At 40.6% G+C, this 25,492-nt stretch overlaps 1 protein-coding gene across 19 annotated transcripts in view; it reads left to right on the plus strand.

Annotated features, from left to right (window-relative positions):
• The first annotated feature begins 387 nt into the window (after positions 1-387).
• SGIP1 (SH3GL interacting endocytic adaptor 1) overlaps positions 388-25,492 on the plus strand; it is an 82,747-nt gene continuing 57,642 nt past the window's right edge. For 11 of the 19 annotated variants that reach the window (XM_075181841.1, XM_075181846.1, XM_075181847.1 and 8 more), the window contains exons 1-5: positions 388-617; positions 21,003-21,066; positions 22,428-22,455; positions 24,280-24,336; positions 24,638-24,695. In XM_075181841.1, coding sequence (XP_075037942.1) covers positions 608-617; positions 21,003-21,066; positions 22,428-22,455; positions 24,280-24,336; positions 24,638-24,695 — 217 coding nt within the window. In that variant the 5' untranslated portion in view covers positions 388-607. Of the gene's footprint in view, positions 618-20,992; positions 21,067-22,427; positions 22,456-24,279; positions 24,337-24,637; positions 24,696-25,492 lie in introns of those variants that run through there. The other 8 variants (XM_075181842.1, XM_075181856.1, XM_075181857.1 and 5 more) reach the window with 2 other exon arrangements.

Raw genomic sequence — 25,492 nt, forward strand, 5'->3', positions numbered from 1 at the left:
GTGACACTATAACATGAGGGGTTATCACATCACGGTTATATACGGTACAGTGATAGGGACCCCGGCTGGGGACAGTATAACGCTATAACATGAGGGGTTATCACATCACGGTTATATACCGGACAGTGATAGGGACCCCGGCTGGGGACAGTGTGACACTATAACATGAGGGGTTATTACCACATCACGGTTATATACGGTACAGTGATAGGGACCCCGGCTGGGGACGGTATAACACTATAACATAAGGGGTTATCACATCACGGTTATATACCGGACAGTGATAGGGACCCCGGCTGGGGACAGTGTGACAGAACCACGGTCAGGGGGCGGGAACTGCGTCACTGGCCGGGCTCCGTGTGTCACCGCCGTGTGTGTATTGTGTGAGGAGACTGCACCACGTGACACGGAGGAGGGCGGGGATTGGCCGGCTCCTGGCAGCGCTCTGATTCTCCCTCAGCATCCTCCTGTGTGATCTCCGGGCCCCCGGATACACCTCGGCCCCCAGCATCCCCGGGACACCGGTAACCACCCTCCTCCCTACCCCACCTCTGGAGCACAGCTGCACCCTGCTTCCTGGGAGATTGAGGAATGAGATTGTGCCACCATGATGGAAGGTAGGGTGTCTTCTCCCTGCACCATGTCATGCCCCCCCCCCCCCCATCAACCCACCCCAGTATCTGCCCGTGAATGCCCCCCCCCCCCTTGTATGTAGCATGCAAAGCCCCCCTTCCTCTATTCATCTCTGCACCCCCTCCATTCATTTCACATTGTGCATTAATGAGGTCAACCCATCCCCTCAGTCCTAGAGGACACCCACAGCCCTGTGTCCTAGAGGGCTCCTTAAATATGGGGGTCCCCCCTGTATGTCCAAATGTAAAATGACACCCCTGTGCCAAAGGATCCCACCCATCCAGGTGGAGATAGATCTAATCAGCCTCATTCCCATGGCTGCATTCATTTGTGGCACAGAGATCTGTCCTAATCTTATTATTAAGCATATTGCAAAATGTCACATTCTGCCCAATTAATCTGGTGATTCTGTGGAATGAGGGGGTTAAAGGGGGCTGGGTTGTGTTTTGGTTGATGACCTCTTTCCCCCCCCAAAAGGTCTGTTCCTATCTAAAATCTCAGCATTGATTGCAAAGGATTATTTCCTGCGATCATTTACCAATCTGCCTCTAGGATGTGAATAGATGGTTTTATGTGTAAAGTCGCAGCCTTAACCCTTTCTGTGACAGTAGCGCATTTCAATGTCATGCTTATTCTGGAGTTGCCATTGGAGTAATAATTCTCTATAATACACTATATAGACAGTATACTGTGCTTATTTGTTTAACCATCATGTTATATCACAATTGTTCTTGCATGTGAACTATTGGATTGATCTATTTATGGTAAACGTGAATTCAAGGAATAAACTGTCCTTGCCATGCATAGCCGGAAATCTTAGCTGTTTGCTTGTAGGTTTATTGGTTTGCAACCTGGTTTTACTGATCTGGGCCTAGCAGTGAATGAATTTCCAGCCATTTGCGTCTTACTCACTCTACTGAGACGTTCTCCCAGCTCTGCCTGTGAGCAGGAGCTTAATTCACATTGGGTATGTTTTATACTAGGATTAGAAGACAGCCTTTATTGGCAAGACTCTTATTGAATGAATCATGCATGATGTCAGCACACATACCCTATGCTTTCTATCAATGTGGGTGCATATATGTCCGTGATAGAGACCCAAAGATTGATTCAGCCCTTTAATCAAATCATATATGACACAGAATGCAGTGCTATTCCTTCATTCTCCACTCGCACCGAGAGCACGTCAGGGTGTTTAGTCTATTTGAGGATTATTTATGTGGTCTGAACTTCGTATGACATTCTCAAACAGTGTAGTCTGAGAGACCTACCTTGATATTATTTTAATATTCTCAGTAAAAATCTCCGAAGGGCTGTATATGAGCAGATGGAATTGGTACTTCTAGCATAACAGAATTTCTGTTTGTCTATTATGCCAAACTATTAATGCAATGGTTAGATATATCCTCTAGCAGTGAACTATACTAAGTCTGCTCAGCCGGTCCTTCTTGAGAGCCTCCAGAGTATCAGTTGTACATTATGACCTCATTTTCTTAATGGGATCACTCTCTTGTATTTTGTCATATATTTGCATCCCTTCCCATGGCACAGCACTGTACTGCTATTGATATGTGTTAATACACATAAATGTCTCACAACGCCCACAATTGGCAGTTGCTTTTATATAATAAGATGACTGGTTTGGCAGCAGGTAGAGAATACATTCGTACCTACTTCTCTCATCAATGTGAGCTAATACCTACCAAGATTAAATTGGTATCTTTATTGACTTTGTTTTTGAAGTGTGGCTGTGGGATCAGGGGACAACTGTATAAATTGTACAGTCTACATTTATTTGTCAATGTTTGTTTAAAGAGGGCACAGTTTTGATCTGGTTTTTTTTGTGCATAGTATTTAGCTAAGAAAAACAATGTTTACAGGTTGGAATAAATGTTACGATGTTGTGGGCCTACATCCAGTACCCCGTTAGGTTTTTTTTTTCTCATTTTGAATGGCTTGGTCACTATGCTGCAGTGCAATTATCTGTGATGTCTATAGCCGAGGTAGACTGAGACAGGTTAAAGTGTATGTGACACATACAATAATGTCAATTTACGAACTGCAAGAAACGTGAACCTGCTTCTTTGTGGAAACTAATACGCTGGCAGCACCCCCTCGCCAGGCTAAAACATGGTAGGTAAAAACAAACCCATTGTTAATTTAAAATCCGTCTTCCTTCACCCCCCAATGATTATGTTCCTGTGACTGTAACTCAGGTCCACTTGGCTCTTTAAAAGGGTCTCTGCAGTCTTTGTCACTCAGGTCTGTATAGCAGAATGGAGGCATGAACTAGCGCTTCTGAAGATGTGTAGGTGGGAGGGGGCTGTCACGCCTGCGCCTCTCGCCATGTTTGTTGCTCCTACTCGCTTATCCTTAAGTGTCCGCCCAAGGATGACTCATTGTCTTAAGCCTTTACCATGGGAATCCGTCAAGATTAACATCTTACTACCATTTTCTTTGTACTTTGGAGATCAACTATTTTCTTATATTTTAAAATTAATTTGAGTTTATACCTCTCCCTGTCACAACTTTGCACCCCAAAATTGTTTGTGTGCCCTAGGCTGTAGCCTAGTCAGCCTATTGGATAATCAGGCCCTGTGTACAAGTGCATCTATTTGTTAGAAAAAAACATTTCAAGGTTCACAGCCACTTCCGGGTTATTGGAACTGCCCTTGGATAAGCGATCAGAGGGTTTGTGCATCCCCCTGAAAATACATACCCAGTAGTCCAAACCACTAACACTTTAGGAGCACTCCTATAATTATCTTCAGCTTTTATCGTTTTCTCCAGAAATACTGTTTAGTTTAGACTAAGGATGGGCAATATAATGTTCTTATAGTAATAGTACTGCTGTAATAAAAAAAAACATGGCCGCGCTATAGCTATATGTTTTTTTTTGTTCAGCAATTTTTTTTTTTTTTTCGGTGGAGGTAATAGAGAATCACAGTGGAGGAAACTGCTGGAAAAGAGAATGTAAGTCTAATGTTTGTGTAATGTATGGCAATATATCCTAATTGCGACATAATTTCTTAATGTAGTTATTGTGGGGATATTTTTGTTATTGCCCAAGTTTAGTTTAAACTTATTAAGTTAATCATGAGGGGACATCTACACTGTTTTTATTACATTTTTGGGGGTTTAAAGTTTTTTTTTTCCACTGCTTGAAATAGCCTAGAAATGTCTTTCTTCAAATACATTGAATTTTTAAAATATAGGACAAGGCTCAATCTGTGACACTTCAGAGGTGTGCCCACCTGCCAAACTGGTCGCCCCCTAAATGTGCCTTCTCCACTCTCATCTCAAATAATAACAGAATCTCGTTCTGGGCAGCACAGTTGCTAAGTGGTTAGCACTTGTGCCTCACAGCACTGGGGTCATGAGTTCAATTCCTGACCATGGACTTATCTGTGTGGAGCTTGTATGTTCTCCCCGTGTTTGCGTGGGTTTCCTCCGGGTGCTCCGGTTTCCTCCCACACTCCAAAAACATACTAGTAGGTTAATTGGCTGCTATCAAAAATTGACCCTAGTCTGTCTGTCTGTCTCTCTCTCTCTCTCTCTGTACGTTAGGGAATATAGACTGTAAGCTCCAATGGGGGAGGGACTGATGTGAGTGAGTTCTCTGTACAGCGCTGCGGAATCAGTGGCGCTATATAAATAAATGGTGATGATGATATGTGGGTGCAAGGTATGTGCACAATGTTACCTAATCTACACTAAGCGGGGAAGGCCGGTGGTCTGCTCACCTCCTCCCATTGGAGGGAGCCAACTTGTGGCTTTTTCGCCAACATCTTTGGCTTCGAATCTGTTCGCTCACCCATGAAATTGGACCCTTTTGTACAAAATTAGGGGCAAAACATCACAACACACCATTTATATTGCAATTTTGCATGTTCATGAATGAGCCATAGTAGACGCAAATATCTTGTTGGCTGTATTAATATTACATGCATATCAATTCACTCGGAGCTAGCGACCTTACAGTGACATCACCACTTCCTAGCAAATTAATAGGCCTCATTCTAATGAATATTGGTTTAGCCCACAAAATGACTGATAAATCTGCACCGTAAAGTGAACCTGTCTGCATGGTCTATTATGCACAGCAGCATAAATATAGGAGCTGAGTATGTTCATGTATCATACCTAACAGCATACAGTGGATGCATCCATATCATCGTTAGTTTATACTCTGCTAAATCAAGATTAGGAAATTGTTGGGATCCTTAAATCGGATTGTTCAGTTGATCAAATAAAACATGTGTTAGGTTTTTATTAGTAGATCTGGGGGTAAATGTATCAAGCTGAGAGTTTTCCGGCGGGTTTGGAAAGTGGAGATGTTGCCTATAGCAACCAATCAGATTCTAGCTATCATTTTGTAGAATGTACTAAATAAATAATAGCTAGAATCTCATTGGTTTTTCAAGCCTGCCGTAAAACTCTCAGCTTGATACATTTACCCCCTGGAATTAAATTATATTTTCACCCTCACAAACTCGCTAGTAACCCTGCTTTACCAAGACTACAGAATGATGGGCACTAACATGGCTGCCATGACCATCTAGTTTGTGCCACCATCCTGCCAAAACTCCCTGCCCCTTCCAGCCTTTAGAATATAACCATTTGGGATGTTTTAATTTGGTTACATTGTGTGTCCTTTTAGAGGGTCCTTAGCAGTTTTGCTAGAGGGAGTCAGGAGTTTTAGGTATATCATTCTTTTAACCTTTTCTTAAGGGCTGGACATTGAAAATTTGATAAAGAGGTTTATAGCCATCTATTAATGTGTCAGTATACACACTCCCATCAATGGACCCCACTGCCAGTGACCTACTAGAGATCCACACTGACCACTGTGCATGTGCTTAATATGGAAGTACGTGGTGCTTTCACACAGGGATTTCTGTGTTGTCCTGTCCCGTAAACTGCGTTTAATAGTAACTGTCTTACATAGTGTGTATTAGTCTTGGCAGTCACCAGAGACTCTTCACAGTCTTCCAATTTGAATAAAAATGAATAATAATAATGTTACAAATAAAAAATATACATAAGAGAAACTAAAAACAAAATACTAAACTTGTACTTTGGAGAACTAGTTATAGTTTAATGTAAATGAATAGGGTGCAAGTAATTGTGTGAAATTGACCTATGCCAGGAGCTTGAGACATTGTTTGTTGAGCCTGTTTTTATTCATATATTGCATTTGTTTTTAGTATTGTTATATAGAAGATTGGGATTGTGCTGTGGAAAGTAGCTCTTGGGTGGTACATAGGTTGTCTACTCAATTGATGCGATGTTAATAATTTTGTTATTTATATATTGCATAGTGGAACAAAGAAATATATTTGAGGGAAACTGTAAAAATTAGCTTGGATAGAGTAAAAAAATGAAAGTTCTTCTCAGTGAGCCTGATGCTCTGCAAGCACAAGTGAACTAGTCATCGATGTACCTTTCGTCATTGAGGGGATAAACTTTCATCTCTTCTCCTCTTTTGCATAAAGAATTGTCTACATTGTGTATTAAAGGGATTTTCCACTTTCATATTATTTTCACGTATTAGCAGGTGTGGACAAATTCATCCACAAGTTGGAGTAAGCAGTTTTGTACCAGATAATTTGCACACCATGCAACATTGTTATAGAGCTGTAGTGATACTTATTAGGAGGTAACAGCACCTCTATGGTATATATTGTCTACATGATGTACATATTTTACCCTAGTCGTTTTGCATCAGCCTGAGGTTGGGCAGAGTTATGGGTAACTCACTATTAGGCTAACATTGACTGTTTGAAATGCGATTACAGAGTCTCAAGAGCGTTAAACGCTGTTGGTCTAATCTCCGCCATTGCAATTTAGGAGAGTAGAGTAGATGGAGCAGCATTAATCACTGCCGCTTTCTGATTGGACGAGTTTATGTCCGGCCAATCGTTGTTGTGCAGCTTTGGTAGGTAGTTGTGTTCTATTACACCCAGATGAAAATGACTGCATCAAAGCTTGCCACCTGTATGCAAGCTTTAGCCTGGGGGGACAGAAGGGTGTGGAAGGGCGACTTTGTTTCCAGGGAACATTTTTTGGTCGTGCTAGTGATCGGTATATGTCCAGCCCTACATACACTCTTCCCCACCTTCTACAGAATGCATACATTTTTCTTCCCATCTCCCTTCTGTGTTTTTAATCCACTTGTTCATATCATAAGACAGACTTGTGTATTGTCATTGTCCTGAGACCTGACACAGCTCTACGGTGTCCTCTGTATTGAATTTAATTGTATCCAGAAGACAACTTTGTGTCATATCCAAGGGCTAATAGATAATAATGCACAGATCTGTCTCTTAATATAAATTCATATGCAAAGAAGAAAACTAGTAGGAAAGAAGCAATGTATTTAGTAAAGTTTGCGGGAGGACATGTAAAGGCCACTAAATTAGTGATCCACAAGTGCTAAACCATAAATTAATATGTGTAGTGTCCCAGTTTGTGACTGATCAAGCTGATCGCTGAATTACTACTGACAGTTTGCATTGTGATAGTAAAATAAATCCTAACACTCTATATTGACACATAGGACCTTTGTGTTCCTGAGACGTTTAGCCTGCCGGCAGTGTACACCGGGAGTGCCGGTTCTTGTGGGATGGGAACTCCGTACAAGAACTGTACTTAATCTGGGTACACACTACAGGTTTTGCATCCAATTATCATGCCAATTATATGATAAACGATAGTGTGTACTCTCCCACAATCAAGTTTAATTGTACGAAGGCAGATGGCATCAGTTGATTTGGTTTTATGAACGTCCTAAAAATCACGATCAATGATGGAACATTATCGGACAAATGTGGCAGTATGTAGGCACTCACCACCAGCAGTGTAGGCAGATATCTGTAGAGTGTACAGGGTCACCATCTTTTCAGGTGATGGTTATGAGAGTTGAAGAGCACAGATCTGTAGGTAAATCGTGTAGGTGTGTACACATGAATCGGCCTGATCATCGGGACCTTCAATCATTTGTAAAATCATTACAGAAACCGCATCTGCAGTAATTTTCTGTAGTGTGTACCCAGTTTAACGCTGGCTGCTATATTCAGGAAAACATGGCGTATGAAATAACGACTTAAAATCGAAGGGGGCTCAAATTGCCTGTATGCCCCTAGCCTAAAAGTTAACTATGTAGTAACTTCATTGTCTTTTATGTTTTTCATTCTTTGTCCAAACAGCTCTGTTTAGTCAGGAAGCAATTAGTGGTTCTCTCGATCAATGGTTCACAAGGAAAATGTTCCTGTTTTTGCCAATATGGCCGCTGTCATGGAAAACATGTTGTGGAATATGATTAATGTGCATTTGATGCATGACATTAGAATGTGTCAGTCTACACTCCCTTTCTATTAAATCACAACCTACGGTGGAATTATGGCAGCAGCAGAGGTGCAGCTGCCATGGGGCTTGCAGATGGGGAAGGATTTTGTAGGTCTGCTCTCAGGCAGCTGCAGTATGGGGATGTAAGAGGAGCTGCCTATGGCTCCACACAACCAGTAGGAGGTGTGTGTCAGATCAGTGTTGCCACCCACGTGCGAACAGGCACTAATGCCATAGAGCATTATTTACATACAAAATTTTGTCATGAGCCCATGAATGTCCAGTTGCACCCCTGATCGCACCCCTTCTCACTGCACCCACATTACTATTATACATATAACCTTGTAATGCAGTACTCCTATGACTAGATCGTATGCAGCACCCATTTGATCAGTAGGCAGACATATTTGACCATTGATTATTTATTACATACCTTGTTACTTCCTGGGCAGCCAGTTTTGCGATAGATGGAAATCCTGGACAGTTCTCCATATTTTGGCTGCTGGGCATCAGCATATAGGAGGCAGCCATCATCACTACCAGTATAGAGCAGCCTGTGCAGGAATGATGTCTCTATCAGCCAGTTGGTGGTAGTTGAAGGTACAGCAGCCAATCACAGTGCAGACTGCTCTCTGGTGTCCATGGTATGCAGCCGTTCTGCAGTGCGGCCAATGGTCTGGGTGCTTCCTTCACAAGTCACTGACTTGGATTTAGTAAATGAGCAATCCTGTTGGCAGCACTTATTGGTACAGCAGGATTTAGGCCTTTTGCCTGTGTGCATCCTGCATTTTTCTAATTAGGAAATCTCTGGTATCTCGAAATGTTCTTTGTTCTCAGTACAAACAGCTCAACACCACACCCAGTCGGACAGAGTTTTTAGTGTTTCGGTTTAATTGTACTGACTGATATTGTAATTGTATCTGACATTATAATTGTATTTATCTGTATAGTCATAGAAATATAGAATCTGACAACAGATAAGAACCGCTTGGCCCATCTAGTCTGCCCATTTTTTAACCTCTGGTAACCTCAAACCCTATTTGATCCTTAGCTCTTTGTAAGGATATCCTTCTGTCTATGCCATGCATGTTTAAATTGCTCTACTGCATTAGCCTCTACCACCTCTGATGGGAGGCTATTCCACTTATCCACTACCCTTTCTGTGAAGTAGTGTTTCCTCTTAGCAGGGGGTACTGAGTACCAGGGCAGTATTGTGAGTAGGAACTGCTATAGGCATTGTGAGTGACTTAATAACATGCCTCTCTAAGCAGCACTCTCTCTTGTCCATTACTTACAACAACAATTGATGTGAATTAAAAGACGAAAGTAATAAAATGAGCATAGAATAATTTCTGTGTGGTCCAACTCATGGGCTATGGCAGGGACTTGTTAGAAATTCAAGGGTGTAAATGTAAATCTCCACATCGAGGAATGGCCACTTTACAGTAATAAGTGGCTTATGTATTCTATTTCACATGTAGCTGGAGGATTAGAACAATCTTATGTATATGTTAGTAATTGCTAAAGACAGGTATTTAAAAGGGTTCTCTAGTTTATTTAAGATGTTTACTAAATACCCTCTCTTCCCAAATATAGTACTTTGGTGGGGCCACCTTATCCCCTCATATATAACTTTATATTGAACACAATAAAAACAAATATAAAAGACTAATTGCAAATAAGCCATAGAGCTCACTCAGTGGCCTAACCAATGCCAATATAAACAATGGCTGATATAACCAGGGGGTCACATTTTTATACATTTCTATAGACCTATTTCTGAGTGGCATAAGTCCTTCTAGATAGAGAACTATTTACATAGGAATTTCCTGTGTATGTTGCATATAGATGATAATAAATAAGATAACAGTAAAAGATAAGAATATGTTCCACATAACGATAAAAAAGGAAAATGAAAAATCTGAGTAACTGTTATTCAACTTTGGTACAGCCCACATCATAAACCAAACCCAGTAACATTACGTTGACATCTGCATTATGGGATTACAATATCCGTTGACAATTCAAGTCTTCTTTAACAAAAGAACCCTCTAAGTATTCGTATATTTTAGTCTAAGTATATGAACTTTATGTCAACCAGTAGTTTCTTGCAGGAACAGCTGTATGACAGCTGCTTAGAACAAGGACTTCCTGCTTTTCTTGGTAACTCAGGTTGTGTATCTATGATACAATAAACAGCTGGGGAGTGAACTATATTCATAATTCATTTTATGCTAGTGCACTTAATATTCTCCTGCGCAATTGTAAACATTATGGCAATTAATTTATTGAGGTCACAAAGCTGATGGATGAGCTCAAGAGATCACATGTAGCACAACAGCGGAAGCCTTATCCAGAACCGGAAGAGGATGGTTTGGTTGAGATAAATAGTGACTGCCAGTCATGGTGGATCGCAGCTGACTGTGATAAGATCTTCCACAGTCTCTCCATTTTCAGACCGTACAGCACCTGTAGCTACACAGAAATGCCAGTCACCGCCAGGGGCTTTATTACAGGCAGCTAATAATATTTCTGCTTACAGTAGCCACTCGCTTTTCCCGCCAGCAGTTACAATTGTTGATTACATGTCAAGTGTTCCCCGTACCTCTTAGATTGTAAGCTCATTTGGTCAGAGCCATCTTTGCCTTCTGTTTCATGTCATTTTTTGATATTTATTTGTATCAATGTACAGTGCTGGATAATATGTTGGCGCTTTATAAATAAAGCATGATAATATTACCTAATAATTACAATAAAATGATATCCCGTCAGGTCTCAAATGGCAACTGAATTGTACATATAAAGTCACTGATGTTATATAAACAGTCCTCTCCCACTGACAGCGTAGCATACAGCTGCTTGAGTCCGATCACCTATTTCCTTTCATATTAGAGAAGGAAGGGGTTATAACGGTATAACGTAATAGCAGCATGTTTTGACATATTGTTCCTAAATGTGATGTATCATTTCCTGGCGTGCATTACATTCTTTTGTTCTGTAATTTGTAGTATTCACATGCACAGTTTATTCTAAGTAATCTTTAATAAGGATCAGACAAAAATAAACTTCAGTGCGATATCTTTGTCCCCAGCTGCTTTTCTCACTTGTCACCGCTGTAAGTTGGAATTTGCTTCTCGCTTAGTGATGACTGGAGGCCAGAGGGTAGAGCCGCCAAGGCGCAGAATGGGGTAAAGAATGAATACAAGTTAAGCAAATTGTACAAAACACCTCTGAAGTTGTCTGTACTCTGACACCAGGAACGCACAATTGTTCAAATCAAGGAACGAATTAGGCGAGCTAGTTTGTAATCTATTACTGTTTCTGCTTGCTTTGATGGTATGCTTTTGATATCTTCAAATAGTTTAGAGGATTCTGGGAATTGTAGTTTAGCGGCATTGACAAAACACACTTGTCAATAAAACCAGCAATGCTACATTACACCAGCCTTGTTACCCCACACACCCAAAACACCAGCCTGTGCCCATTGGCATTGTACCAAGCTGACAGCCCATTGCATTAGCCGGGAACTAATAGAGCTGCTGTTCATCTAGACCAGGGGTAGGCAACCTGCGGCTCTCCAGATGTTGTAAAACTACAAGTCCCAGCATGCTTTGCCAGTAGATAACCAGCAGATAGGTGGCAAGGCATGCTGGGATTTGTAGTTTCACAACACCTGGAGAGCCGCAGGTTGCCTACCCCTGATCTAGACCATCCACAACATATGATAGTGTTTTGCTATTACTTGTCTACACAGATATCTCAGTATAAGGTCACCGGAGTTTCCAGGTGAATGTAGGACCTGTGACTGCTGTAATAGCACTGTGGTATAGAACACCGAAATGGGGATCTGATCTTAGTATCTTTCTATATGCAAGTGCGTGTACTCCTAATGAATATAAATATATATATATATATATATATATATATATATATATCTCTGCTATGGTACAAACCTCCTCAGCCTTGGGACGTGGAGGAGTTTCGGCAACACGTATGTACTTGTAATGTGTACTGTGACTTGGGGACTGTAAGCCTATTTTATATTCAGTATATGTTTAAGATCAATGAAGATTTATGAAATGGAAAGACAGGTTTGTTAGGGCTGTAAATATGCCTCTAAGATCACACAAAGTGCTTTTCACAAGGGTGGGAGAGAAATGGTAACAATAGATAGAGTTACACAGCACGTGTTTCGTACTGTTCTGTGCCTGTCTGTGGGTGATATAAGGCACAACCTATAGTGTGCTGTAGATATGGATATTATAAGTCACAGGGGAATTCCAGGACATATCACGGGTCTGTGCGGTGACTTCTTATATATTTTCTTGTAGATCGTTGATTCTTTGATGTTGTTACTCCTTCACATGATAAATATTTTTTACTCATGACCATTGTGGGTATAATGCACCTTATGGGGACTACACAATGCTTAAAAATACTTTGTCAGGCTTAAACGTTCTACTATGTGCATAGAGAATACATTTCCTCCTGTAAGTACAATGCTGACAATCAGCACCACGGTCAGCTCCTCAGTGCTTCACTTCTCACTTTCTCTTTTCCAAGATGAATATTCTGCTCATGGCATCACCGAGATGTTTAGTGTCTTTTCTCCTAGTGATAATTTGCTTCACCTGCCTGAATATCAGCCTTTCGTGGTGATTATCCATCTACATGGCAAGTGCATGTCGCCAATCAAGAGACTTTGTATACAGACTTGTCCCCCCCTGTGCATTGAAGGCCTCTAGAAATTAGTGATAAATTGTGACTATTGGGTAAACAGTGGACACAGCTATTTTGACCACAAACGTCTGCACTAGAATCTCAGAGCAAAACAATGAACTGTGTGTGATGAAAAAGATGGCATGTAAGTGACGCAGGGCCTGTTAGCGCTGCTTGTGTAGTGTATCTTTGCAATTTATTTTACACTGCACATGCTCAGTGGACGTACGCAACTGCGGATGTTCAAACCTGTGACTTTTTGCCACTTGCAGTTCCTTACGCCCGAAGAGGCGTGATGGGGGAGGGAAGGGGTGTTCTAACATAGGCAATGTACAGTAAGGGCGTGTTCCAGCAATTGCCAACTGAGACATAGTAGTCGTAGATATGACGGATAAAGTGTTTTTATTTGTGGGTAGTCAGGGGCAGGTGTAAGTAGGGGATGATTGTGTTGCCCAACACATGAACTAGCGAACAACTTGAAATTCGAGATTCACAGGTGTTTTTTGAGACTTTAGTAGATATTCGGACACAGCTTAGGATTTGTTGGACGTGCTGTAACAAAGATAAATAAATATATATATATATATATATATATATATATATATATATATATATATATAGTCATCATCTTCTACATTTATTTATATAGAGCCGGCAATATATATACAATTTTTTTGGAGGTATATCAGGAAGTTCCTGCTGTATTACTAGGTTATTCAAGTTTAAATGACTTAAATGTCTGAGGGGTGCGTCTGTTATCCAGCGGGCGCATCTGCTGCTCATTCAGACATGGACGCACTTTTAACTCTGAAAACGGCGTACGTACGCAAAAACTTGCGGACAACTTTGTCAACCACATCTTACGCTTTGCAATTGCGTTCTTCTCTGAATCACACCCACACTCACTAAATAAAATAACTTTAATGCTGTCACCGGGCTAAACAGCCACTGTGCGGCGCATTTGGATATTAGAAGCCTTAGTGCTTTAATATCTATTATTGTACAGTGACATTGAAGTGACATTGAAGAGCATATTTTTATAAAAGTAAGAGACGCTTGATACCTATATCATTGTAAACAAAAGACTAACAATAATTGTTATTAAGAAGTATAAAAAAAAGTTTGTGGGGTTTTTATTCAAGTCTGTATGAATGTAACTTCTCAGAAATGTCCTTTGTAATTGTGAATATGTTCTGAGCGTTGCACGTTACCATGGCGATAGCTCAAGGTTCTCTATTGTGTATAAGTTATAGCAGTGTGACTAGAGAATAGGGGGCTTGTTGTAAGGTGCAGCCATTGTTGATTAGTAATGTACTCAGCAAAAGTGTACATGAAAAACCATCTGGAGTTGATTAGAAAAGTGAATATGGAGAAGAAAACTTTGTTTCCAAAACTTCCAGAAATAGACCAATACTGTATTTCCTGGGAGCTGTAGAAGTGGCTTTTGTTGGAGGGTACACTTTTTTTGCCTCCATGTTGAAACTATAGCACTATATAATCGCGGACAGTCAACATGTTTAAGAAACAGAACAATGGGTGCATTGAAATTCAAAGGTTTGTTTTTGAGAAATAAAATGAGGAACCAAATCTTCTGTGTGAATGGCCCCATTGATGTACTAAACCGGAATGATATTTCAGTTACTGTGTCCTAACCACGGAAATCCTCAAAGCTGCAATATTATTTCAGTAAATCAGCATGAATTGCACAATATAGATGGGAAGGTACCTGGGCATTGTATATACAGCTCTCTCTAGTACATATATTTATTGGAAATCCTGCATGGCGTTTGGGCTTTTTTTATTCCAATCATGTCCAAACCATTTGCTGTGATTTTTGTGTATGCTTTACTTTTTTAAATGGTAATTCCACATTTTAATATTATTTTATCATAAACCCCAACTCCCCTTATCCCTCCCCCCCTCACCTGGGCTCCTCTTCCTTCCTTCCCTCCCTCCTGCTGTGTCATTACGGAGCTTCAGGCTGACCCAGTTACCCTTCAGAGTCCCAGCGTTGGCCTCAGCGCTTCGAATACGGCATACATATTCGTGATGCCCCAGGAGGGGCTCCAACACAGCTCCTGCCTGGGTCTACTCAAGAGACTGTACCCTGATTTCACCAGACACCCCAGCAGCATAGAAGAAGGGGGTCCCGTAATTCCAGCATGGGGGGAGTGGGTTTCTTTAAAAAACAAAACAAAAAAACCCAATGAAAGGTGGAAGTAGCCTATTGGCAAAGTAAATAATTTTATTTATTAAGCAATATCAACAGTGTAAAGAATCAAAAACATTATATTGTTGTAATAAGTTGCTAAACATTAACTATATCTCATAAAAGTATAAATACAATATCGAATGATAGGAGGAACAACCCCCCCCCCCCTCCCCCAAAAAAACAAAAAACTTCTTTTAAGGTGTATTTTTACAGACAAATCAAACTTATTTTTGCTTTAAGACCGGGATGCAGATTTAAGGTGGATTTCTTTGCATGTAATAAAATGTTTGTGAATATAGATATTTACCATGCACATGTAGAACGCTGGGAGCAGAGGAAGAAAATCAATACTGGACTTGTTATGGGTGCTGCAGTTTTGCAAAAAAAAACAAAACACTGTATTCCATATATACACCCACTATTTAGTTAGATCTTATTTGGAATGGGAACATTGTTGCATATAAAAGTGTTATCAATGAGCTCAACTGCTAAGTTACATGTACAATATCTAACTGGGGCCATTAATTCTGCATTTGGTTCATTGTGGTTTTCTGACTGGAAAACTGCTGCAATAAACATGGCAGTGTGCTAGATTCCTAAGCACTAGGGTGACTAGTGTGTCTGGTGGAATATGTACAGCGACAGACGGAGCACTTGTCTCTTAGGCACCTGTTGCTCGTTGTGTCAATCACTTCACATCGCACCTTACTAGTTCTAGTTGTTTGTCAATAAGAATTATGCTCCATCTGTATACTGTTTTCTGTTGCATGCTAAATGAAGATCTAGGAATTCAGTTCATATATTTAATTAAATGATTGCAGTGGGGAATACAGTTACCATAATCAAATGGTAATTTTATTACAAGCTGGACAATGGACACTGTTCTGAACTGGTCATTGTGGCTGTATAGGATGCTGCTTAGGTGTAAGTAGGGCTGCAGGTGGGCAGAGGTGGTAGGAATCTTACTTGCTGCACCTGGGATTATATGTCTATACAAATCACTCTTATTAACCCACATTAAATAGCGTCGGAGGAGGGTGTGAGCAGGAAAACTAACCGCATGCCGCAATCTCTTGGTTGCAGCTTGTGATTGGGTCTCCCGTTCATGACCCTCCAACCTGATTTTTGCCCAGCACTGTAACAGAGGAGCCCCGGTAAATATGACTGCATGTAACCGCCCCTGAGGATCTGACTAGGGGGAGGGGGGTGGACCCCTTAAGAAAATACCTTCCCAGCTGGTAGCCCAGAAGAGGACACAGGAAAGTACAGAAGATGACGTGAGCCTATATCAAATCCCAGCATTACAAGTATTGAATATTTGTGCTCGCTAAAGTTGTACATGTGTAGTGAAGTTTAAAGTGGGAGGGGCTATAGCCCTACATGTGTTGGACTAAATATTAACACAAAAACTAAACCTTAACAGCTTAACAGAGCAGTGATAGGAGGATCCTGTCAAACGGCCGCAGGAAGATTTGTGGTGTCAAAGCTCTTGTGTATGAAACAAGGTTCATATATCTTATTCTCTATGTGCACATCCTGCTCACTTGACCATTAAACCCCACTGTGGAACATCAAGGACAGCAAATTAATACAGCTGAAATATTCATGAAGGGATCAGGTTAGCTTTTGTTGCAAGTACATTGGGATGGCTCATGTTACATGCATTAGTGCACAGCAGTATAATGCCACTTTCCCTGCGCTGATGTTATAATGTGCTGGGTGCCGTTAGTACCAGACAGCTCTCTGAATTCATTCATTGGAAACATCCAACAGCCTTTGCCGGGTTCGTGAATCATGATTAATAAAAATGTACAAAACAAATGCTTTTTTTTTTGATTATTGGGTCTGCCACATTAAAGTTGAATTGACAGGATCAGAGCCCTTTATGTATTCCATCTTTCAATAAAGAACCCACATGGATTACAATGGGCCTTCTCTGCACTACAAACATCAGCTTTTTCCTATAGAAGAAGCTGCTAATTCAACGTTAATGGTATATCTCATCATCATCAGTTATTTTATATAGCACCATTAATTCCGTAGCGCTGTACAGAGAACTCATTCACATCAGTCCCTGCCCCATTGGAGCTTACAGTCTATATTCCCTAACATACACACACACAGACAGACAGAGGGAGACTACGGTCAATTTTGATAGCAGCCAATTAACCTACTAGTATGTTTTTGGAGTGTGGGAGCAAACCTGGAGCACCCGGAGGAAACCCACGCAAACACGGGGAGAACATACAAACTCATTTCTAGGATTGTACAAATCTCAGTGGCAACTAAACCCCAAAATGAAAGTCTAAAGTGTTACTTCCATGCAGAGTTATAAACAGCTGAAGCCCCTCCTACATTTTTAGGACTATCCTAAGAGGGTATGATACTGAGACTACAGTGAGTTAAGCTGCTGTGACATCTCTGGCCCTGCCCCAGTATCTGAATCCACCAATCCACACAGTGCATTTCTACAGGGCAAGGCTGTCAGTCAATTTCTGTCTGTTCTGTTAGAGAAAGTCCTCTCTCCTAACATGGCATCCTCCTGCAGAGGGATGTGAGGAGTACGGTGGACATATTTAATTAAATAAAAACATTTAATTTAATTTACAAAGCTGAACAATTCCCTGCTTTGAGTTACATCAATTTTAAATAGTGACTGTATTCACTCTTTATTTAGTGTTTTTCCTGTATTATGGAAACAGAAGTGTTCTAATTTGCTGCAAAAAATATGTTTGCAAAATAATATTTAAAAAGAATCCAACTACCAGTGCAATTAGTGCACAGAAATGTATAAATGGGTCTGGTCTTGAATGCCTGAAACCTCAGGTACGTATGAGGGTAATTTAATTCCACTTGTGTTGCTGCAATTGGAAAAAAAGGTTGGACAAAATGGGAACAGTTTAAGTTAACAAAGTTTGAAAGTAAATAGTTAAACCGTGATAGATTAATATTGACCATGCTGGCAGAAGGTTTACTATGCGTATAGACTCAGCTACCCTGCCAAGTGTAGACATACAATATTTACAGTGCATTGTAAGATCAATAAGTGCATGCAGATGACTTTTATTAAATGGATTCATCATTTTTTACTCCCTTCTGCGCTTTTCAGGAATCTGTTCCTATTAACCAGCAGAGGTGTTTATTTCCACTACTCTGTGACTTAATACGGCTGTGCCGTGCTCTCTGCATTATACACAATTGTAACCAGAGAGCAACTTTGTGTCACCTGTTAGGACAGCAGAAAGAAACCACTTTGATAATACAAACACACGGCTAACGGCACAGGAGGGAGGCATGTACAAAACGTGTGCGTTCGTATCACAGCATCAAAAAGATTGGCAAGCTCTGTATTAGTGTGCGCAAGAGTTGTAGCCGTGGCCATGCTTAAAAGGGAACATCTTGTAAATAAGGATAATATTTGCCATTCAGTGGAGGCTTAATGTGCGTCTCCTGGGATAGTAGCTCTGCAGCTGAGCACCATCTCCCAGAATGCTCTTCTAGGACGGGCTGTGTACTTGGCAGAGAGACAATTTTGTTTTTTTTAATAGCAATCCTTTGAAAATGTACCGATAACCAGCTTTTTTCCACTGGCATTTTATTATCTCAATTTTTTTAAGCAGAAATAAAAGTAGAAACAGCAACAGTAGGGGCTCTGGTATTGTAAATAAAGGGTTTACATCCCTACATAACCTAAATCATTGGTATGGTACTATTTTGTGACACATGATGGTCTTCCGGTCTTGGCCTATGCTTTAATGGGATCTATTTTGCACCTCCATGCTACACTTTTATATATGCCCTCCAAATGTTATTAAAAGTATCACATACAAAGTGCCGTCTAAAAGATTGTTTTGCAGGATAAGAAATGAATTGGTGCGGAGGGGTGAGGGTGCGTTCCCTGGTTAACTGGTGGCCCTAAAACCCATATTTTCCTACTCCCAAATTACAGAGGGTCCTCCCGACAAAGTAGGTCACACTCCTGGATCATGTGTCAGTTTTATCTGAAGCAACCAGGGGGTAAATTTATCAAACTGCGGGTTTAAAAAAGGGTAGCTGTTGCCAATAGCAACCAATTAGATTCTAGTTATAATTTATTTAGTACATTCAACAAAATTACAGCTGGAATCTGATTGGTTGCTATAGGCACCATCTCCACTCTTTCAAAACTGCAATTTGATGAATTTATCCCCAGGATGGGATATGAATTGTGTCATCAGGGACCACCCAACCCTCCCCTGTGCGATAAGCAGGATCATGTCGTGACCAGGCCGTGATGGCACAAATTGTGTTGTCTCTTGGAGGGGGAGGTCCAAAAAGTGGGCAAGTGTGATAAAACCTCTTTCTCCGCAAAACAAAAACACTGTTTTTAAGGTGTTCAGGAGGTGTCGGTAACTGAATACTTTTAACAGAATGGCATTTTAGCCATGTAAAAAAAATATTCAAACACATAAAAGTGCCACATCTGATTAAAAAGTAACTGTCCCAATGTCCACATCACCCTCATGATTAATTTAAGCCCTAAATAAGGCAGTGTTTTGGAGCAAAATGGAATTAATGAATGAAAGGGGTGGTTGTAAAGTGGTGAGAGTTTGGACCACTGCACACTGTGCTTCTTGGGATCTTTCCGCCACAGAACTCGGCGCCCTTCCAGTTTCTCCCGTCTCTGTAGAGTGGAGGGTAGGTGGGCACCTTGATATACGCCAGGTGGACCATCCGAGCACCCCTGTGCAACACAAAACATTTTCCACAGTGCTTTCTGCATCAGTTAACTTGCATTTAACTGGATAACATGTAAAATCATGTGATTACTCGCGGCGTTCTGTGTATTTTTCAGTATAATCTTGGGATTTCCAGCCCACAATAAAACAAGCTTGCTTTAGAAGCTGTTGGGAAAACTACAAGTCCCAGCATGCTCTCTGTCTGACAGCTCGTGCTGGTACTATAGTCTTTTGTCTGGGGCTTCCTTCGTGTCACATCAAGTTCCTGATTCTTTTGAAGAGACGGATACAGTGAAATTGTGCTAGAAACATCTTTTTGTTCATTCTAATCATCTAGGTGCACAAGGAATCTGGCTTGTAAGAAACATACACTGTCTAAAGTGTATGCGGTCAACGACTGGAGACTCATTTGGTCAAAATTCAGAAAGTTGACGACGTTAGGTCGACAAATCAAATGTCTACAGTATTATTAAGTCGACAATTCACATGGTAGACCGTATTGTTAGGTTGACAATTGAAAGGTAGACTGTAAAGTGTCACCTATTCAATGTTAAATATGTCACCCCTCAAAATACAGCCCCAAGTTATTACTTGCCACAAAATAAATGTTAATACCACAAAATTCCTTATCAAAGCTTAAAATTCATCTAAATTTATTCCCAAATTGATTGTACCCCCTAAGCAAGAATCATTGCACAGGATCTAATGTATAAAAGCCTAGTGGCGTGTGTTAGTCTGTGTGTGAAAAAACCCAAAAACAAGCTGCAGCGCCACCTGCTGGGCGGAGTTATACACTGACCTACTAAATTCTTAGCATTATCTAATATTATAAAAGTAAAAGCCTAGCGGCGTGTGTGTGTGTGGAAAAAACTATTTTCTCAGAAAGGGCTCATCCAATTGACCTGAAATTTGGTATACTGACATTATTTGACAAAAAATTAGAATAGTGAAGTCAGTTAACTTCCATCATCCCCCCTTCCCCCCGTGGGAGGGGTAGTAAAGGCTAAATTTGCGAGTTGAGGGGTCAAACTCATTTTCGTGAGGTAATTTTACCTCATGAACACACATTAAAAAGGGCGCTTGCGTCGGGAAGTAACGCTCTTCCCCTGAGGAGGCCTGGGCTAGGCCCAAATGCATGACAAGAACCTTTTTAAGACCTTAAGTAGCTTGATTTGACTAGAATGCATGAGTATCATGCACGGGTTAACTTGTCCAGAATAAGTGTCTAGTGTATGAGACTGTAATCTATACTTGTCATCTTAGTGTGTGTACTGAACATGTGTTTCAAACAGAGCTTCTGTAATCGAGAAACTAAATTGTCAATAACAACTTATCAATGACAATGTTGACACTGCTTTTTGCCATGTTCTCAGGATTGAAAAAACGTACAAGGAAAGCATTTGGTATACGGAAGAAAGAAAAAGACACTGATTCCACGTAAGCATGTCTAACGATTCTCAATGTCTCTTAAACCTGTTCCACGCTGTCCACCATGTTTAAATCTCCCCAACTGACGCACTTTACGTGCTAGACCAGTGTTAGGCAACAGTTTCATATATAGCTCTCATAATTAGGAGTAATGTGCTCCCTTTGTCCTTATGTCCGCATACAGGCAAGTGTGGTTATTGGGACATTTGTTGTCATGGAGGCCCTTTAAATATATAGTTGTCCCAATCTGTTCTAGGTTGATCTCATCTCCGTGCTAATTAACTCAGGGTTTATGTTTATTCATAATATACCCACAGCCTTCCAGGGATCGGAATCCTGTGCTTCAGATAGTTGGGGGGTGAAAGTAGGGTATTGCCCCAGGGTTTACATTTCTCTTATGTTCCATTTGGTTAGTTATGTGAATTTTCCATTTAATTGACTTTTATAAAGAATAGTATGCACATGGCCAGATATAGCCATTTGAAATGATGAAGAATGAAAAATAAAAGCAATTTAATTGTTTTGTTATAATGAAACTTTCCTGCAAATGTTTTGAGATGATTAAAAGTGTATGGGATAAATAAGGCTTGCATGAGCTTAAAGCAGCAATCCCATGAACAATTCTAATGTGCTTTTTAACATAAATCACCATGGCAGGCTATAAGAAGAATGTTAGTATTCATTTAGCATTTCTCCTTTTTTTAATTTGGGCTGCTTTTAATGATTTATGATTCTAAACTACCATGGCAACCACAGGCACATGGCCCCTCTGAACTCTGTCTGCATTGTGACATCCTCCTTCTCCACCCATGCTGAGAGCTGACAGACTGTGTCTGTGTGGCAGACAGACTGTGCCTGTGTCTGGCAGCCATTTTTGTTTGCCAACCAAAGAGCTTTTGAAAGGAAATAATGATTTGTTGGATGATAGCTACGAATAAGCTACAAATCTTCTATGTGGGATTGCTGCTTTAAGATGCACAAAAAATAAAATAGTTGGTTGTCATTCAGCTCTGAAATGTATCTTTATGTGTAGCAGGGATGAAGTGTGAGCGAGGAGCATAGCAGGGCTCCATGTCCTAATACACACGTTACACACAACAGGAAGACTAAATCCTGAGTCTGGGGAGGAGCAGAAAGCAGACACTGCATCCCATCTAATGCTCCAAACCTTTATTTCTGGTGAATCCAATATTTTGGGTGTATTTCCTCCAACTGAGGTTTATTGTTTACAGTTACTGGCCGGGCTTCCTGTTTTACAGAACCAAAAATGCTTTTGTAATGTTGCTGCTTCCTCTCATGTATAAACCTTTACTTCTCCGGTCTGTGACAATCGCTCCTTTCTAACAAACTTCTTCATTTCCTTCTCACAGGGGATCACCAGACAGAGACTGTGTAAGTGTAAGTCATTCTTATCTATACCCATCTTATCCTATATTGGCACATCTCTGTTCAGCAAATGCCACCAAAACATAATTTCTGATTTTAACCCCACCTCCCTCAAGTATCGGAGCGGCAGAGACCCGATGTGAGATGCTCACCCACTCCCAGGAGACATATAGCAGCGCTGACCAATTTGCGCTACTGACATTTCACAGACCGCGCTGTGTGCAGGACGCGCTGCGTTTCCACATTTTCTTGCTATCGGCAGCTTGAAACTCACACTTGGGTGAATGGTATCTCCCAAACGTCAGGGGCTAAATGTATTATTATGTGAGTTCTGCAACTCGCCGATATTCGACGACTTTCACAGCTAAATTTAAAACGCCAATGTCTTTAAGGGCAAAACTTACTCTTACAAACGTTGCCATTTTAAATTTAACTGTCAATATCGGCGAGTTGCAAAATTCGCAGATTAATACATTTCCCCCCAGGAGTTAATGGCTTTGGACCACTGCCATTCTGATAATGAGGAGCGGGGATTAATAATAAAATATGTGTTTGATTGATCTCCTTTAAATTGTGATAAAACTGAACATATCTGACTAATCAAAGAGGCCTTTCGAATGGTGCCAGGTTATGAGATTAATGTATTTCTTTATTTTGCTAACTGCTATTATTTACAATGAGATTATAAACTGTACATAGTTTGTTACATTTACTCTATGTATTGCAAGAAGACAAACTATTGTTCAAAACGGGCTCAGTAATGTTTAATGAATTGACAGGGGTACGAGTATTTTTATTTCTTACAGGACATTTATCTAATCCTGTAAATATTTTAACACCCAGGACCTCCTATTTTCTCTGTTGCCAAACACCCTGTTTACTTTTTGTAGTAATCAGTTGCAGTTTAACTGTTTATTATTCTTGGGATCTGCAGTATATTATGATGTTTCTGCTACTTGTAGGCAGAGTTACTCATGCTTGCAAACTAGTAAACAGGCCCAAAAACTTTAATCCTTTACGTCTTGAACATCTGCTGTTCTCAAAGTGACTCCAACATACACAGTGGGATGAACAATTGGTCAAATGCAGCCTATCAATTCACTAGGAGCCAGTGACATCACCGAGAATTAAGCCTATCCATTCACTAGAAACCAGTGACATCACCGAGAATGCAGCCTATCCATTCACTAGGACCCAGTGACATCACTGAGAATACAGCCTATCCCTTCACTATTAACCAGTGACATCATTGAGATTGCAGCCTATCAATTCACTAGGAGCTAGTGACATCACTGAGAATGCAGCACATCAATTCACTTATTTTGTTCTCAAAGGATTCATCCCTTCCTTGGCTCCCTGTAATATCCTGCTGGCTCTAAAGGTGGAAACTGATGGGCCGTTGTTGCCACTCAACCCAAGAGTCGACCATCAGGATCATTATTAAGTTTTATCACACGTGTATGGCCAAGTTAGACAAGATACAGCCATTCGTACGATTTCTGGCATGCAGCCTGTTAGCATGGTTGGAAGATGACGGCACACAAGCCTGTACTGTTCATTTTTGATAAGTATTTTTTGCCATGCCCAGTAATGACCCTTTGATTGATGATGAGAATCATTCTTATACATCATAGTTATTTTGGGGCCCCACATTGGGTGTGATAACAGGTCAGTTTCACGATATTGGCTGCAGTATTACAGCGTATGTGGTCATCTTACCTGAATTCTATAGTCTACATTTTCTATCTTGTTTTTCTCCCCACAAATCAATCTTACTGAATATTCAGTATGTGAATATTCAAATCTAACCATTCTATTTATTTTCCTGTATTTTAGAAGAAAGCAAATGGGGCACCAAATGGATTCTATGCAGAGATCGACTGGGAGCGATATGTAAGTTTGCCATTTAAATATCCACTTTAAAGAAAAATGACACACTGTGCGATTAGTATACATATTGTAATCCATGTAGAAGTAATTTGTGCATTGTTTTTACAGTGTGACAAACTGTATTTAGCTAAATCTGTCCTGCAAACTCGCTTAAATATGCACACATAGGAGGCGGCTACATTTTGGTCTGAACGCAGTTGACTGATGACTTCAGCTTACACAGTGGCTGCCTTCACTATGTACAAGTGTCAGAGGCATCTGCTCTCTGTGGATTTGATCCATCTGTCCTATATTATCTTTACAGAACTCTCCAGAGGTGGACGAGGAGGGCTACAGCATCAGACCAGATATGGAACCTGGCTATATCCTTTTACTACATTTATTCAGTTTAAACGTGTATCATATTGTAGTTTTCTCTTCAGTTTACCTATATTTCACAGGATTAGTGCTGGATGATTCTTCCTATTGGATATAAATCTTGTGAATGTCACTAACAGGTCTCTGTAAGCTAAGATCTGCCAGGAGTATTCGTTTGCATGGCAAAGTTGGTAGAAATACTGCCACGCAATGCAGGAGTCCGTGCCAGCCAGGGTTCTCTCTGGTTGGTTTTTGTATGTTCTCCCCATGTTTGTGTGGCTTCCCAATAACTCATTGCTATGCTATTTGACCTTAGTGTGCGTGTTTAGAGTGTGTGTGTGTGTGTGTGTGTGTGTGTGCGCTGTGGCATCTGATTGCGAAGATGTAAGCTCTGGAGAGGGACTGATGTGCCCGAGGAATGTGATAGCACTGTAGAACGAAGTAAAGTATAATAATAATAATAGTATTATATAAATCTGCTTGTGTCCTTGCTTTATATAGTAGTGTAAAGATTAGTAAACCCACAGAACGGACAGTTTGCATTGGGAGCTAATGAAATACACCACACCAACATTCAAATCCTTTGCGGGAGATTCAATTACATGCAAAGTGTCACCGCATCCTCACACAATGTGACTTCGTGGCAACGTCCAGTCTAAAATCTTATTTTTGTGGTGCGTCCAAAGATTTCATTACCATACTAACCGGGAGTGCAAGCGGGAGCACACGGCGCCAGGCTCACATAGCACTTTGTGGTTAATTGAATCCCCCCCTTAGAATCATTTTGTTTGTTAACTAATGG

The sequence above is a fragment of the Mixophyes fleayi genome, chromosome 8 (assembly GCF_038048845.1).
Source record: "Mixophyes fleayi isolate aMixFle1 chromosome 8, aMixFle1.hap1, whole genome shotgun sequence".
Lineage (NCBI taxonomy): Eukaryota > Metazoa > Chordata > Amphibia > Anura > Limnodynastidae > Mixophyes > Mixophyes fleayi.